The sequence below is a fragment of the Dasypus novemcinctus genome, chromosome 20, assembly GCF_030445035.2.
Source record: "Dasypus novemcinctus isolate mDasNov1 chromosome 20, mDasNov1.1.hap2, whole genome shotgun sequence".
Taxonomy (NCBI): Eukaryota; Metazoa; Chordata; class Mammalia; order Cingulata; family Dasypodidae; genus Dasypus; species Dasypus novemcinctus.
This window is the reverse complement of record NC_080692.1, coordinates 19,362,569-19,377,369: the sequence shown is the minus strand read 5'-3', so window position 1 is coordinate 19,377,369 and position 14,801 is coordinate 19,362,569. Positions and strand designations below refer to the sequence as shown.

At 33.6% G+C, this 14,801-nt stretch overlaps 1 protein-coding gene across 24 annotated transcripts in view; it reads left to right on the top strand.

Moving 5' to 3' along the window:
- ERC1 (ELKS/RAB6-interacting/CAST family member 1) overlaps positions 1-14,801 on the top strand; it is a 661,999-nt gene that overhangs the window by 218,298 nt on the left and 428,900 nt on the right. For all 24 annotated transcript variants that reach the window (XR_011646640.1, XR_011646637.1, XR_011646639.1 and 21 more), the window contains one exon: positions 14,131-14,268. Coding sequence is in view for 17 of the 24 variants with exons in the window: in XM_058282535.2 (XP_058138518.1) it covers positions 14,131-14,268 (138 nt within the window). In the remaining 7 variants the exon portion in view is untranslated. The remainder of the gene's footprint in view (positions 1-14,130; positions 14,269-14,801) is intronic.

Below are 14,801 nucleotides of genomic sequence, written 5' to 3'. Positions count from 1 at the left end.
AATGATGTGGACCTATCAAAGTCCCAATCATAACTCAGTCATGCCCAGGTACAGACCAGATTACAGACATAATCCAATACATATTTTTGGAACTCATAACCATATCACACTGCTACAGTATCCATCCATATATTCGGATTAAATTAAATTTATACATCAAAAACATGCTCAGAATTCTAATCTTAAATATAAACCCTAATTTATCAAAGCATAGTCCAAACACTATACAATAATGCTACCATTTAGATTTATATGCTTCATCTAAAAAACTTAATCTTACAGGAGTTTTGCCCCATTTCTCCAGAATAAATGACCCTGTGTCTAAAACTTTAAATGATAATTAACAGAAGACATTCAAATAATTCATGCTATGCATTTTCCTTCATTGGGCTTTGATTAAATCAGAGCACTCAAGTGAATAGGGGAGCCTCCGTCCCACATGGGAGCTCCCAGGTTTGGTTCCCAGTGCCTCCTAAAAAAAAAAAAGACGAGCACACAATGAACAGGCAAAGCAAATGCAAACAACCAGGATGTGGGGAGGAATAAATAAATAAAAAACAGAGCCATATGATGTTGGAGCACCATCTTCCTTCTCAATCCCAGAAATAGACACAATAATCATTATTTTATTTGTTGAAGCTGTCTTTCTCAGTAACAGCTGCACAAACAGCAACAATCTCATCACATTCAATGTCATAGTCAGGAATTGACGTTGGTGAGAAGTCTGTTACTTCTGCTCATTCACTCTTTTTGTCCTCTGTGCCACTTTCTGCTGCTCCTGGAGTGTTCTTGCCTAGGAAAGATAGGTCTGTATTTCAGGGTTCATTGAATAGATCTGAAAGGCTACTTGAAAACTTCAAATCACTTCATCCATTTTGTCCGTTGTCCTGTTGTCATATTGTTCTATTGTCTGTCTATCTTTTAGTTTACCCTCCCTAATAATCTTCATTTCTAAACTCTTCTCCAAATCTCTCATGCTTGTTTTTTCCTTTCAGCCTGCAGCATCCCCTTTAGTTAGTGTCTCTTGCGAATCTGGTCTTTCAGTAACATATCAGTTTTTGTTTGTGAAGACTTTGAACTCACCCTCATTTTTGAAGGATACCTTTGCTGGATACATAATTCTTGGCTGGCAGTTTTTCACTTTTAGTACTTAAAAACATCTTACGACTTTGTCTCTCCCCCATGGTTTCTGATGAGAGGTTGGCACTTAATCTTGAGTTTCCCTTGTATATATGTGATGCTTTGTTTTTTTTCTTGCTGCTTTCAGAATCCTCTCTCTTTGTCTCTGATACTTGTCATTCTGAATAGTTGGTGTCTTGGGGTAGGTCTATTTAGATTTATTGTTTGGGGTGCATTGTCCTTCTTGGATATTGATGTTTATATCCTTCATAAGGGTTGGGAAGTTCTTGGTCATTATTTATCTTAAATATTCTTTCTGCCCCTTTTCCATTTTCTTCTCCTTCTGGGACACCAATAATGCGAATGTTTGTGCATTTTGCGTTGTCATTCAATTCCCTGAGACTCTATTCCATTTTTTCCATTCTCTTCTCATTCTGTTCTCCTGTCTTTTCCAGTTCAGATGCTGTCTTCAAAATCACTTATTTTGTCTTCAAGCAATTCAAATCTACTCTTATGTGTCTCTAATATATTTTTAATTTCATCCATCATGTCTTTCATTGTCATAAGGTCCCTTTCTTTTCTTCGCAGGCTTTCAAACTGTTCTTTATGCTTTGTCAGTGTCTTCTTAATATCCTTTATTTCTCTAGTCATATTTTCTTTAAATTCTTTGAAGTGATTTAGGAGAATTGTGTGATTATCACTGATTAATTATATTAAATCCTTTATCTCCTTAGGTTCTTTTGTCTGGGGCATCTCTTCCTGTTTCCTAGTATGGCTCGTAATTTTTTGATGCTGTTTAGGCATCTGAATATGTTAGTGTATTTACTCTGATTGCTAGTTTTTCTCTCTTGCCTATTGTTTTTTCCCCTACAGCTGTGTTTTTTTTTTTTTTTTAAGATTTATTTTTGTTTCTTTCTCTCCCTTTCCCCTACACCTTCATTGTCTGCTCTCTGTGCCCACTTGCTGTATGTTCTTCTGTGTCTGCTTGCACCCTCGGCAGCACTGGGAAACTGCGTCTCTTTTTTTGTTGCGTCATCTTGCTGCGTCTCCTCTCCGTGTATGCAGTGCCACTCCTGGGCGGGCTGCCACATCCACTTCCCTGTAGTCATCTTTATTATCTTGTTAGCTAGTTAATAAATGGAATTTGTCTTTTTACTTGAAACTTTTTATTTGAAAAGTTTAAAAATTTATCTACAATGGAATGTTGAAATATAACTTTTCAAGTAGAACTTTTGCCACTGAAGATGCCTTAATTCTGTACAATATTTAACCTGTTTACTTCTTGATTCAAACACCCCATAGGGCCAAGGGATATGGTAACTCTGTTTTTTTCCTTTTCTTGTTTTGTCATCTGCATTCTTTAGTAATTTTTTTCATAAATATTATTTATAATATAAATATAGCTCTGTAATATTTAGGGAGGAATACTGAGAAGTAATATGTTCTTTTGGTATTCATTGAAATGTGCATGTTAAAAATCATTCTTTTCTGATCACACTTGGTGGCTATGAGAATGGCTTGCTGGATTGTGAGACACATAGTCAGGACCCTGTTTGGTTCTTTCTGGCCATTGCTGCTCATCCATAGTCCCTCAGCTTTCTTGGTAGTGTACCTTTTTTAATGCACTAGCATAACCCTGTGCTCAGCGAATGAAATGGGACAATAGCAGATGGCCAGGCAGGCCATACAATGAGATTAGTATTTGGCTTCTCCTTCCCAGGGTTCTCCCCTATGGTTTGAAATAGTTTTGTGTTACAGTAAATTTCATATCTTTGTAATAAGTCATTGACCTGGGAAATGTAATTGAGCATTTAAATCTGAGCTGCATTCAAAATCTGCATTAAAATTGTACAGGTTCTTGCTTGATTGATTATAAATGATATTGTAGCCTGGAATTTAATTTCCTTTTGCAGATGCTATCAACATTCCCTTCTGTGCTTCTGTAACTTCTGTTTATTTCACTTTACTTGCTTCTCCATTTTCCTGGATTTTGGTATTTAGAGTTTTAGACTTAAGAGTAGCAGAAACCTGATTGATGTCTGTAGAATTTTATGGGGTTCTTTGTCCCAAGTTGGTTCTTTTAAGGCTTTTCTGTTATTTTGTTTTGAGTAAGAAGTAAGAAAGACTAGATTATCTTCAAGTTCTATTTGTTTTCTCTGGGGTCTTGGGTAATGCAATTGTTAGTTTCTTCACTTTTTTTCATATCATAAAATGGAAAGGAGAATATATTTTATCATTATAAGTAATTTTTACTAATTTATTCAGAGGAAATTAATATTTTATTTTTAAAATGTTGCCATTTTATTTTTAGCAAGGACTCATTCTGATATTTTCTAAACAATATCATTTTAAGGGATAAGTCAGCTGTTGACTAAGTTAAGAAAAGTCTTAGTTTCTCTGTTTTTTTTTAACAAAACAATTTTATTGTTAATAAAGTAATAATAATTTTATTATTAATGAAGTATAAATCCATCCAAAGTGTACAATCAGTGGTATTTGGTATAATCACATAATTGTGCATTCATCACTCCAATCATTTTTAGAGCATTTTCGTTGTTTCAGTAATAATAATAATAATAATAATGAACAAAAACCAAACCAACAAAAGTCATTACCTCTCAATCTCTCTGTGCTTCCCTAGCCATACATAGCTGCTATTTTGTTTCCTTCTCTCTAGTTTATTTGTATTTATGTTTCATAAAAAGTCTCATATGCATTAAAATTGATACTCGTATTTTACATGCAGTTTCACTATGTTATACAGTCACATGTTGCCTTTTTTAGCCTTCCTTCTAGTAATATACATGTCCTTAGACTTTTTGATTCAACCCCTGTAATAGCTTTGCTAGTCACAGCATGATATGGGCTCACCATTTCCATTCATTTCCAAAGATTTACAAACAACTTTTTAACCAATTCTGCAGAAATAACCCTCAGCTTTGAGTTGGAAAATTTTTCCCTTTGTTTTTCTTTTATTTATAATTGTTTAAGAAAACTCATGTTGATAAGTTTTGTTTTTGGAGTGTGCATGTGTATATATGTTATTGTATGTGTGTGTGTATATATATATATATTCAAATTATTGAAATGCCATTTTATTTAAAAAGCACATGCGCACAGTAAATGAAGTCTGACTGCTGATGATGACTTTTTTACTGGTAACTCAGGAAATACACTCCCTATGAACGTAAATTGCTTCATGTATCTTTTCCCACTCTCTTTTTCAAGTAAACCTTAAACATGTTGATGATTACACTTACAAAGTCTGATTTAACCTCCATTATATCAGCAGATCATTGATTTTAAATAATGCTGATCTTATTCAAGTAAAGATTTATAATGATGGAAGAATTATTCCCTTATAAAGGGAACATCTTTGTTTACCTTTTCATGAAATATCTTTTACTTTTAATATTCTTTAGCACCATCCTTCTGTTTCCAGAAAGCTCCCTTCCAAAAAATAAAAACAATAAAACAAAACAAAACAAAACAAAAAAACACTCCTCATCCCTGTATTCTGATAATGTAGAGACAATAAACTTCAGATATAAGTGTTTAAAATAACAATACCATTGTTTTATGACAGGTGCAGAAAAATCTATTGCTGTATAACAAGCTATCTCTAAAACTTAGTGGCTTAAAAATTTTTTCCCCCATTCTCACTAATTTTTGAGTCAGGAATTTAGAAAGTGTATAGCAGGAAAGTTTGTCTCTAATTTATGTGGTGTTAGCTTGGGGGTGTCTGCGCTTGGATGTTCCACTTACCAAGATGGCTTCCTCACTCGTAGGTTTTCTGATTTGATGTTCCTTGGCCTCTGTCTACATAGTGTCTTCCTCCTGATAGCTTCTGCATATGTCCTGGGCTTCTTACAGCATGGTATGGGTAGTTGCATTTCTTATATAGTGATTGACTTCCCAGAGTCAGGAAGAAGAAACTACCTGACTAGTGAAGGGTTATACCAGAAAGTGGCTTGGAAGTGGGAGTGTTATTTTTGCTGTATTCTGTTATTCATAGTGGTCACAAGATCTGCCCTGATTAAAGGAAGTAAACAAATGTACTCCACTCTTAATAGGGAAGTGGGAAAATCACTTGCAGAAGAGTATGTAAGTTAGGATATATTTTTTGGCCATCTTTGGAAAATATCTGCTCCAGTTGAAAAAAAAGTTAAATAAGTTGAATAAGGAAAAGAGAGTATGGGGGTGAGCTTTTTTAGTGTGGTATGGTGCTAAAGCTCTTATTGCCTTTTCTTTTGCCTTATAACTTTACAACCTTGTTAGTCAGAATGGAAGAGGAATTTTTCTATCTCCATGTTCTACTTAATGTTTTAATCTGTTATTCTTATTAGGCCCTCTGTATCATCATTGCTCACAACAGAAGCCACCCGCAATGTAAGGAATTCTGAACGGTTTAAAACTGTTTTGCTCAGTTTAGGAATAACCAAGAGTTTGAAGATAAGTCATAGGAAAACAGAATAGATTTATAAAGGTATGTGGGAACATACCTTCTGACAGCAGAAGGTGAATTAATGCTACAAATGTATTCTGGAGAAGCACAACTGTCTAGATGAAAATATTTACGTAGTGGTGATCTAATGTGGATCTGTCTTCTACAAGGCTTCGCTCTAGAAGATAATAAGACTGTTTGTATAGCTGAGACATAGAAATCAAAAGAACTTTTAAGTACGTTAAGAACAGGTAAACTTAGGGAATTGTTCTGTGTTTTTTGGGTGATAAAGTAGTATACATCTCATCAGATTTGAGAGTGGTTTTTCACTTCAGGTTCGTTATCGCAGAAGTTTGACCTTGAACCTAGTACTAAGGGGTTAATTGGATGGAATTTTCTTTTAATTGAAATATAATTCACATACCATAAAATTTTCCATTTTAACGTGCATAGGTCATTGGTTTTTAGTATATTCAAAAGGCGTGCAACCATCACCACTGTCTAATTCCAGAATAGTTTCATCACCCCATAAAGAAACCCCATTTCCATTAGTGGTCACTCTCCATTTCCCCTCTTCCCTTCATCCATTAATCTGCTTTCTGTCTCTATGGATTTGCTTATTCAGGACATTTCATATAAATAGAATCATACAAAATGTGGCCTTTTGTGTCTGGCTTCTTTTACTTAATCATTATATTTTCAAGGTTGATCCATGTTGTAGCATGTATCCGTACGTCATTCCTTATGTGGCTGCGTAATATGCCATTGTATGGAGATACCATTGTTATCACTCAGGGATATATAGGTTGCTTTCACTTTTTGGCTATTATGAATAATGCTTCCATGAGCATTTGCTTGCAACTTTTTGCATAAACATATGTTTTCATTTCTTTTAAGTATATACTTAAGAGTAGAGTTATTGGGTCATATATTAGTTTCACGTTTAACTCTTTTGAAGAACTACCCAACTGCTTTCCACAACAGCTGCATCATTTTGTATTCTCACCAGCAGTGTATTTGGTTTCCAGTTTCTCCACATCCTTGCCAACACTTATTTTCCTTTTTAAATAAATTTTATTCATCTTAGTGGATATGAAGTATATTTCATTGTGACATTGCATTTTCCAATGGCTAATGAGCATCTTTTCACATTTGCTGGATGTTTGTGTATCTTTTTTGAAGAAATGTATATTCAAACCCATAGCTCATTTTTAAATTGAGTTGTCATTTTATTGTTGAGTTGCAAGAATTTTTTATGTATTCTTGGAACTACACATTTGTCAAATATATATGGTTTGTAAATATTTTCTCCCATTCTATGAGTTGTCTCTTTTTGATAGCCTTCCTTGATGCACAGAAGTTTTGATTTTGATGAAGTTCAAATTTATCTGTTTTTTCTTCGGTTGCTTGTGTTTTATGTCATATGGAAGAAAACCATTGTCTAATCCGAGGTCATGAAATTTACAGGTTGCGTTTTCTTGTGAGAGTTTTATGGTTTTAGCTCTTAGGTTTAGATCCTTGATCCATTTTGAGTTTTTTTTTTTTTTTTTTAAATATGGTATGAAGTAGTGATCCAACTTTTTTCTTTTGCATGTGGAATCCAGTTGTCCTAGCACCATTTGTTGAAGAGACTATCCTTTCCTCATTGAATGGTCGCAGCACCCTTGTCAAAAATCAATTGGCTAGAAAATTACGGGTTCATTTATGTACTCTCATTTCCATTAGTCTATATGCCTATTTTTATGACAGTACCACATTCCCTTCTTTACTGTAACTTTATAATATTTTTGATATTGGTTAGTATGAATCTTGAGAAAAATCTTGCTTTTTAAAGATTATTTTGGCTATTCAAGTCTTTTAATTCCATCTGGGAATTTTGGGATCAGCATGGCCATTTATGTAAAAAATGTATAGTTGGGATTTTGATAGAGTTTGCGTTGAATCAGTGGATCACTTTGGGGAATATTGCCATCTTAACAATAGCAACTCTTCCAATCCTGAAAGATGTGATGTCTTTCAGGTTGTTTAGGCTTTCTTTAATTTCTTTCAACAGTGTTTTGCAGTTTTCAGTTTACAAAGCTTGCACTTCTTTGGTTAAATTTACTATATTCTTATTATACTATTATTAAGTGGCATTTTCTTAATTTCATTTTCAAATTGTTGTTAGTGTACAGAAATACAATTGATTTTTGTATGTTGATATTCCACATGCAACTTTATTGAACTCATTAGCCCTTAATAGTCTTTTTTTTTTTTTTTTTAGTATTTTCTGGGTATAAGTTGCTGTACCTACAAATAGAGATAGTTTTACTTCTTTCTTTCTAATATAGTGCCTTTTATTTCTTTTTCTTGCCTGACTGCTTTGCTAGAACCTACAGAACAATGATGGGTAGAAGTGGCAAGAGTGGATATCCTTGTCTTGTTCCTTATTCACATAAGGAGAAAACTTTTAATTTTTCTCTGTAAAGTATGATAGTAACTGTGGTTGTTTTTTTTTGTAGATGCCCTTTTTTGGGTTGTAGATACTCCCTTATATTCCTAGTTTGTTGAGTGTTTTTATCATTTATCCTTTATCTGCGTCTATTTAGATTATCATGGGTTTATTTTCTTTATTCTATGAATATAGGGTATTATATTGATTGATTTTCATATGTTGAATCAACCTTCAGTTCCTGGGATAAGGATGAGTGTGTTTTTAGATTGCTTGTGTTTCTTAACTGCAGGAATGTATTTGGTATACCAACATTATAAATGCAATAGGAATGGCGAGTGGTAGACCTAAGAGAATATGGCCTTTGAATAATTGCTTTATTTTGAAGTGCTAAATTGTAACATAAATAATAACAAAATGGAAATAATTTTGATTTATTAAAACATAATGTCTCTGGACTTTTAAGGTAATCAGAAAAATTTAAGGATTTATGTTTATATGGGTCCTCCTTTTTCCATCCATTGATGGGATATCACATTAAAAATCTGAGTCCTTCAAACTTCAGTTCAGATTATCCTGACTTCTGTATTGAGTGAGTTTACATTTTATACTTGAAAAATGATAATTAGCAAATCAATATGGAAGGTTCAGAAACCTATTATGGCAAATGTCTCACAGGAGGAACTAGTCTCATTAGCAGGAACTAGAGTAATAAATACAGAATTAAGAATATAGAAAGGGATAAAGATTGGAGAAAAATGTTTGATCGAAGTTTTGAAGTATAGTCAGTGTATTCTTCTCTTCAAGAGTGTTCATAGTCTGCCATGAATTAACTTGCATTGTATACTCATCTATGGGAATGGCTGTTTGGATGCCTAGTTACCTGTCAATTGTAATTGGAAAATTGAACTAATTGACTACCTGAAGAAGTAATTAAATCAAGCATTGATGAATTATCTTCTTATGCTCTTCCTTCTTTTTACCCACACCCATATGAACACCTTATCCGGAAAAGAGTTGCAAGCACATTCATGTATTGTTCTTTATCTCGATTATCTTCCTGTAATTGCTAGCCTTCCTAATTTTTTTCTCTGAACACTTTTTTCTTTCTTTCTTTCTTTCTTTTTTTTACCTAGAGGAGTTTTTCAGATTAGACAAATCATCCAAATTTACTGAGAAAAATTTACCATATTCTATAAGATCATTGGACTGTGTTGTAGAGGAAGTCCCCTGTACCTTTATCTAGGCCTCAAAAGTAATCAGTTCCACTGACCAGGAATAAATCGCCCATGAAACATGATAGCTCTTGACAACTTGCAGGTCCATAAAACCCAAAACAAAAAATGTCAATTAATCTGTGCCAGTGTGGAATTGGCATGCAGATCTGATGAATGCACATGTAGAACTGCATTCAGCATTAGTCTTCTCTAGTTTCAACAGTTTTTCTCTCTGTAAAATAAAAATTGAGGAGATAAAGGCTGTATTTAAATATAATGTTATCTCTACTTTCTGTACAACCCAGAAAGCAGAAATACACCTTGATCAAAGAGATCAGTTTAAGGAAAATGTCTTCTTTCTCTAAATAGTTAATTTAAAAATTATTTCCTTCCTGAATTCTTACTGTTAGATCTTCCTTGTGATTATAAACTATATGTATAAACCTGATTGGCTCTCCCACCTCCATTTATTAGGACACAGATATATAGGCTAAATGCTTGTAGCTTTGATCTCTACAAAATTCTACTCGGGAGAAAATGGGATACAGGTGAATAAGCACTTACCGATTTCTTTATGTATCAGGTAAAGTGTGCATAAAGTAGAAAAAAAGCCCTTGGGTTTATGTATGCTTTTAAAGCATTTTTTTGGTAACAACCATTTAATTAATTTTCAGTATTCAAATCAATTACAAGTAAAAGAAGAAAAATTTTTTTTTTAGCTATTTCATTGTCAGGTACCTCCTTAGTCTACATGTCTATGAATGAACTATCATTCTTGTAGCCCTTGACAATCAGGCTAAACAAACTATTTTAATAACTGACATCCTGATATCAAGTATCTTTGGCTCTGCCTACCAGCTTTTGTGTATTGTGATTGAGTATATGTTCCTTTTTGTATATGTTCCGTTTTGTGAACGGTATACTTTTGCAGTTACAGTGGTTTGGTACTGCCACCCTTCATTCTCTGCTTCAGTTAGGGAGATATATTTTTAATACAAAAGATCTCTGTCATAATATACTAGCTTAATAAATACTGTATTTAATAATAAGGAATAGATTATAGAAAGATGCTTTTGGTCAACTTTATGTGACTTTGGGTAACTTAATCCCTCTGTGCCTCAGTTTTATTATCTGTAAAATGTGAGTATAATAATAATTATGTCATGGTATTGTAATAATTATTAAATAAGTTATTATATATAAAATCCTTAGAACAGTTGCCTGCCACATATATAGTACATTCTTTTTAAGGGATGGCTGTTTCTGGTATTACTACCACTTCCTCACCACCACCACCACCATTGTTGTTGTTGTTACGGTTATTTTAGGGATTGTATGGTTTTTGTTTCTACAAAATGGAGTTGTTTCTTCCTTTTTAAAAAATGTTCTTTCTTTCATTTTTTTAAAGTTGTGAGTTAAAACAATCATGCACACCACACAGGAAGAGTTGTTTATTTTTAGTAGATACTCTGAGTGTATTAAAGGAATATTTTCCACTAATATGATTCTAAACAATCATCTTTCTCTTTATATTCAAGTGTGCATAACTGATACAGTTTTTCTCTTGGTTGCATGTTGTATTCAAAGCTCTTTGTAAATCATATCTTTCAGGCCCTGTGGACAATAAAAGTTCGTATAGAATGAGTTCTCTGACATATATTTGATAAAAGATATATGGTTAATACTAGTATTATATGAGACTATCAGAGAAAATAGCTCTTACAACTTCAACATTAAGTTAGTGAAAAATAAAATAATGAGAAGCTATTTATGTGGTACTCCAGTAGCATTCACATACATGTACCAGCTGGTTAATGACGCATATAAATGCAGAAGTCCTTGATCAAAAAAATCACACAATTTGGAATCACAACCCAAGTTGTGAATATATATAACAATATATGTAGAATATATATAACAGAGGAACCTGTAGTAGGGCTCAATTGTGATCCATAATGTTGCTGGGTAAATTATAAGAGAGGTATTTTTATTCCCCCCACCTCCATCTCCCAAACATCTTTTGGATTTGTTCAATGCTAAGGACAACTAGTTTGCAGATGTTTGTGTATAGTTCAGGTTTTCCTCACTATAGAAGTTTGCCCAAAGGAAGCAGTCTTATTGTCCACTGTCCTTTCTTCATTTTGTCAAATTCTTTCACTAGGGAATGTTTATTCCTGCTTTGTAGAAGTAAATTGGTGCCCAAGTATAGCTATGTATTCCCTCTCCTCCAACTTAACATTGTCAATTTGTCTAGATGGGTGGGTAATTGAAAAAGAAATTAGTTTAGGGAGAAAATGCTAATGGAGTTATTACCTGGGTTAACAGCTTCTGCACCTGAGTATTATCAGCAAAAGATTTTTACCAGCAAATAATAATGGATTCTTTTAATAATATGACTATGTAGTTTAAAAGTGGAATCATTAACATTTTAATTCCTTAATTTCTTCCCTAGATTCTGATGATGGAGGAGAAAAAGGGTATTATCCTTATCTGCATGTAAGGGTTGTTTGTATATTAGGTAACTGACAAAACAAGCTTCTGATGTTTTTGTGTAAAACTTTATTAGGTTCTGTGAAATTTCTTTTTAAATAATGATTCTTTTACTTTTCTTTCTGAATAAGAAAGTCAAAACAACATCATCATATCTTTATTTGTATATGGTCTGCATATTACCTACTGAAATAATTTGCAGTGCTGAACAGGTCAACTACCAGGGCATGATATTTTGCCTATATATAAAGTACTAGAGTTTTGGGAGGGAAGAATCTCTTTTGTGATTGTGATATTACCTAGGTGTTGATCCATATGAGTTTCTAATGCTTGGGTTTGGTTAAACCGAAGGAAGAAAAATGCCTTCATCTGTGATGAACTCTTCTCTCGCATTAGGCTTTGGACTCTTAATGGCACTAAAAAGATTGGAACTCATTTTGGGCATTTCAGTAGTTTACCTGTGATTATTTCTTTGTTAAGGAATGGAAATCTAATCCTTAGAGTATTCATGGTACCCTAATCCAAATTTACCATGTCTCTTCGTGTTGCTTATTTGTTCTATCCGTGGAGTTCTCATTGATTCTAGAGAAGGAATGAAGCAGACCTTAAAGAGCTGATATTAAATTTATAAATACAGGAAGCTATCTGAAGATTGGATTCAGTGTTCTTTTGTAGTGTCTTTCTTGGCAGAACTTTATGTTTATCTCAAATACAGTTTATAAAACCATATGTCCTAGTCCAAATCTATGTTATGTTCAATTATTAATGAACCAATATTTATTTGAGACCTGATGTGTGTGTCAGACATGAAGATACAGAGTAGGGGAGAGAGTATTGGGAGGGTGGGAGGGATCCATGTCTACTTGTGGAGACACATATGAAACAAATAATTAGAATATTGTTTGGGATTAGTGCTATAATGGAGATACCTTTGTGTGTATGTGTTATATATATGTTATTTGTATACACACATCTTTATAAATAATAGGCAAATAGACAAAGGTCATGTTATTCTCATGGGAGCGAGAGCAAGAACATCTTCCCAAAGGAGTTACATTTAAGTTGCATTTTGAAAGCCATGTAGAATAAACTAGCCAGTTCTAGTATTACCTCGAAAGAGGACTATGATTATGTTCTCCTACTTCATATTTCTCTAAAGAACTTACTGCCATTCTATATCTTTATCCACTTATTTGTCTACCTGCTGCTCTAGAATGTAAATTCCATGGGGCAGGGATTATTGTCTATTTTGACTATGTCTGTAATCCTCAACACCTAGAAAAGTGCATGGCACATAGCAGGAGCTCTTATTTGTTGAATCATTGAATGAACTTTGTAAGGTATAGAATATTGGGCTTATTTCTAGTTTTTCTTTAGCTTATTAAGAATGTCTCCCTAAAATTCCCTCAAATTTGTTTAATATTTTTCCTTAGATGTAGTTGAATCTTCCTAGTGATAACATGCTATTTCCACAATGTTTCACAAATCCATTCCCTCTCTTCTCTCTTAGTTCATTTAGGCCCCCATCTTCTTTTGCCTGAACTGATAAACTCCCTAATTGTTTTCTGTGTCTTTCTACAAGTTCTCTTAAATTTATCCTCCGCAGCCATCAGAGTGATCCTTCTGCAGTACAGAACAGACCATTTTTGTTTAAAACCGTCATTAACTGTTCCCATCTTTCCAGAATAAAATCTGCGCTTTTTAAAAAGTACCATAGTCCATCCATAGCTTGTTTTCAGCTACATAATGGGGAGTTCTCTTACCATCTCATAATAATAATAGGTCTATTCATTTTTTTTAATCACTAGTGCCTGGCACATAATAGAGATATCAGTAAATGCATTTTGAGTAAATGAATGCACATAAATGTGTATAAAGGAATGAAATGGCTACGATGAGAAAGTTCATTGAAAACTCCTTGCTATTTAGATAAAAGATGACATAAAAATCTAATTTATCATTAGTATTTAAGAACAGTTTTTCCTTTATAAAGCTGGTTTTCCTTTCTTGCTGTCTAGGTGTTCCATTTTCTGTTCTCCCCTGGTTCTTTGTGAAGGGGTCCTTCTTGACATTTACAGTGTCATTTTAGAAGTAATCATTGCATGCCATAGTTTTCCTCTCTATAGGTCCCTTTTCATCCTCATCTCTATATTGAGCCTTTTCTCCCTCTATATTTTCCTTATTTCTTTAGAGATTTGTGTATATGTGTATGTGTCCGCATACATGGTACAGCTTTTCTCTGTTCTTGTGATAAATTCTGGGTTTAAGGTTTTGCATATAATTCTGAAATTATAGGATTATTTCTATAGAAACACACACACATCCTTGATCTACCTGTTTCCAAGCTAAGAGTACTTTTATTATGCCTATTTGTATTTCTCTTAATATATTTCTTGTGTTTTTTCCCTTAAATGTATATTCACAATCAGATTGAAAATCTTCAAGAACAGCTTAGAGATAAGGAAAAGCAGATGAGCAGCTTGAAGGAGCGAGTCAAATCCTTGCAGGCTGATACTACCAACACCGACACTGCCTTGACAACTTTGGAGGAAGCCCTTGCAGAGAAAGTGAGTGACTGACCCAGAATTTTCACGGATACATGTCCTTTGATTTCTCATATATCTAAAATTTTTTCCTGTGATGGGACTTGGATCTAGAGTACAGAAGAAATCCCTTTGAGCAAAAAGGAAAAGAGCTTTCCTGTGCTGTTGCTAGTAAACATAGTACAAGGGGAAATAAAATTCATTTAGTTGTTGCTGGAAGGATGGATTTCACACTAGAGGATCTCATGTGATCTCTTCTGAAGAAAAATAAATATTTTCATTTAGATAATTAACTGGAATTGGGGGATGTGGAAATTTCAGACCTTAACCAACAGAAAGCAATGTGTAGTCCCCCTTTACTATTCCATCTTGGTAACTAATATATTCATGAATTTTAGTTATTAATAGAATGTGCTAGCTCTTTTCTAGTCTTGATCTTGCTACTTCTTTTTGTCTTTCTGCATAAACATAATTTTTCAGGAATCGTTGATGAAAGAAGTGGCCCAACATGACCCATGTTAATATCTTGGAAGGAGGTTTAGGGAATCTCCCTGGGG